General features: G+C 62.0%; 1 protein-coding gene across 1 annotated transcript in view; it reads left to right on the plus strand.

Annotated features, from left to right (window-relative positions):
- Positions 1 to 904, plus strand: part of LOC103756282 (arf-GAP with SH3 domain, ANK repeat and PH domain-containing protein 3) — a 13,074-nt gene extending 12,170 nt beyond the window's left edge. The window contains 2 exon segments of the mRNA XM_029963018.1: positions 117 to 239; positions 504 to 904. Coding sequence (XP_029818878.1) covers positions 117 to 239; positions 504 to 578 — 198 coding nt within the window. The 3' untranslated portion in view covers positions 579 to 904.
- The last annotated feature ends 404 nt before the right edge of the window (positions 905 to 1,308 follow it).

Here is a 1,308-nt window from a genome sequence, read left to right on the forward strand (position 1 = left end):
CCCTGCTCTCCTTATCCTGGGGCTGCAGAGAGGGAAGGATCAGGGGTGTCACATCCCTGCACCCCTCTTGGGAGCGACTTTGGGGGGTCTTTAACCCACTTTCCACCCCGTTTTAGGCCAAGGGGAGGCAGAAGCGGGTGAAGGCGGTGGCTGACTGCAAGGGGGACAAGGCCCGGGAGCTGACCTTCTCCAAGGGGGAGGTGATCGTGGTGACACGGGAGGAAGATGAGCAGAGCTGGGTGAGTGTCACCATGGCACAGGTGCTGGGATCCTGATCCCAGTCCTTTTTTCCCTCTGGAGGTGGCTGGGGCGTTCCTGGGGGGCATGGATGGGGGAATCCTTCGCCCATCTGTGCATGGAGTAGGGCTGGGAAGGCTCCAGCTGCTGTGTCACCCTGGCTTAGCCTCTCTAATTCCCCTGGGAATTGGGATATCAGCCACAAAGCTTCTCCCATGCCTGAGATGGGACTCCCACCTCCTTGACCCCCATCTCTGCACCCCCAGGTCGGCTTCATCGAGGGTGACGGCTCCCGCACCGGAGTCTTCCCCGCCAGCTTCGTCCACCTCTTGCAAGACTGACCGGGCAAGGACCAGAGGCAGCTCCCTGCTGGGGGCTCAGCAGAGCCAGGACCACGAGGGACACATGCCCAGGACCCTGGCATGGGACCACTGCCCTCCAAGGGGGCTCAGAGACCACCCACTGGGAAACCCGTCCATGGAGGGCAGCGCTGGGGAGCTGAGGGGCAGAGAATGGACACGCTCGCTGCATTGGTGGGCTGAGGTTTCTGTGCCAGCCCCTGCTCCTGCTGCTCTCTCATCCTTCCCAGGGGCTCTGCTCATCCCTAGGGATTTCTTCTCCCTTCCTCTGCAAGGACTTGGGGATGGGGGAGCTCCACCTTCTGCCAAGTAGTCATGGAGCCCCCTCCCCAGCCTGGGGGGAGCAGGGCTGGGGGGCAGCTGTTTCCCCCAGCCTCCTTCTGTACCCCAACTGTGAAACCTTTGGGATGGGCAAGAAGTAGGAGAGGGCTCTTGCCCTCGCCTGGCTGGGCTGGAGGGTCTCCACCCCAGACTTGGAGCTGCCTGGGCTGGTGGGGCTTGGGGATGCTCCAAAGCTTCCCCAAAACTCTAGTGAAATGCCATTCCCTGATTTTGGGGGGGTAGGAGTTGAGGTGGCACCACAGAGCCCCTGCCCCATGTCCCTCCCCTGGGGTGGGTGCTGGATCACCGCCCCAGCCTTGGGGGCCTCTCCAAGAGAGTTTTTGCATTATTTTTCTGGGACCAACATCCCCTTGTGCCAGTGTCCCTTGGG

The sequence above is a fragment of the Manacus vitellinus genome, unplaced genomic scaffold (assembly GCF_001715985.3).
Source record: "Manacus vitellinus isolate BGI_N305 unplaced genomic scaffold, ASM171598v3 scaffold_52_pilon, whole genome shotgun sequence".
NCBI classification, from domain to species: domain Eukaryota; kingdom Metazoa; phylum Chordata; class Aves; order Passeriformes; family Pipridae; genus Manacus; species Manacus vitellinus.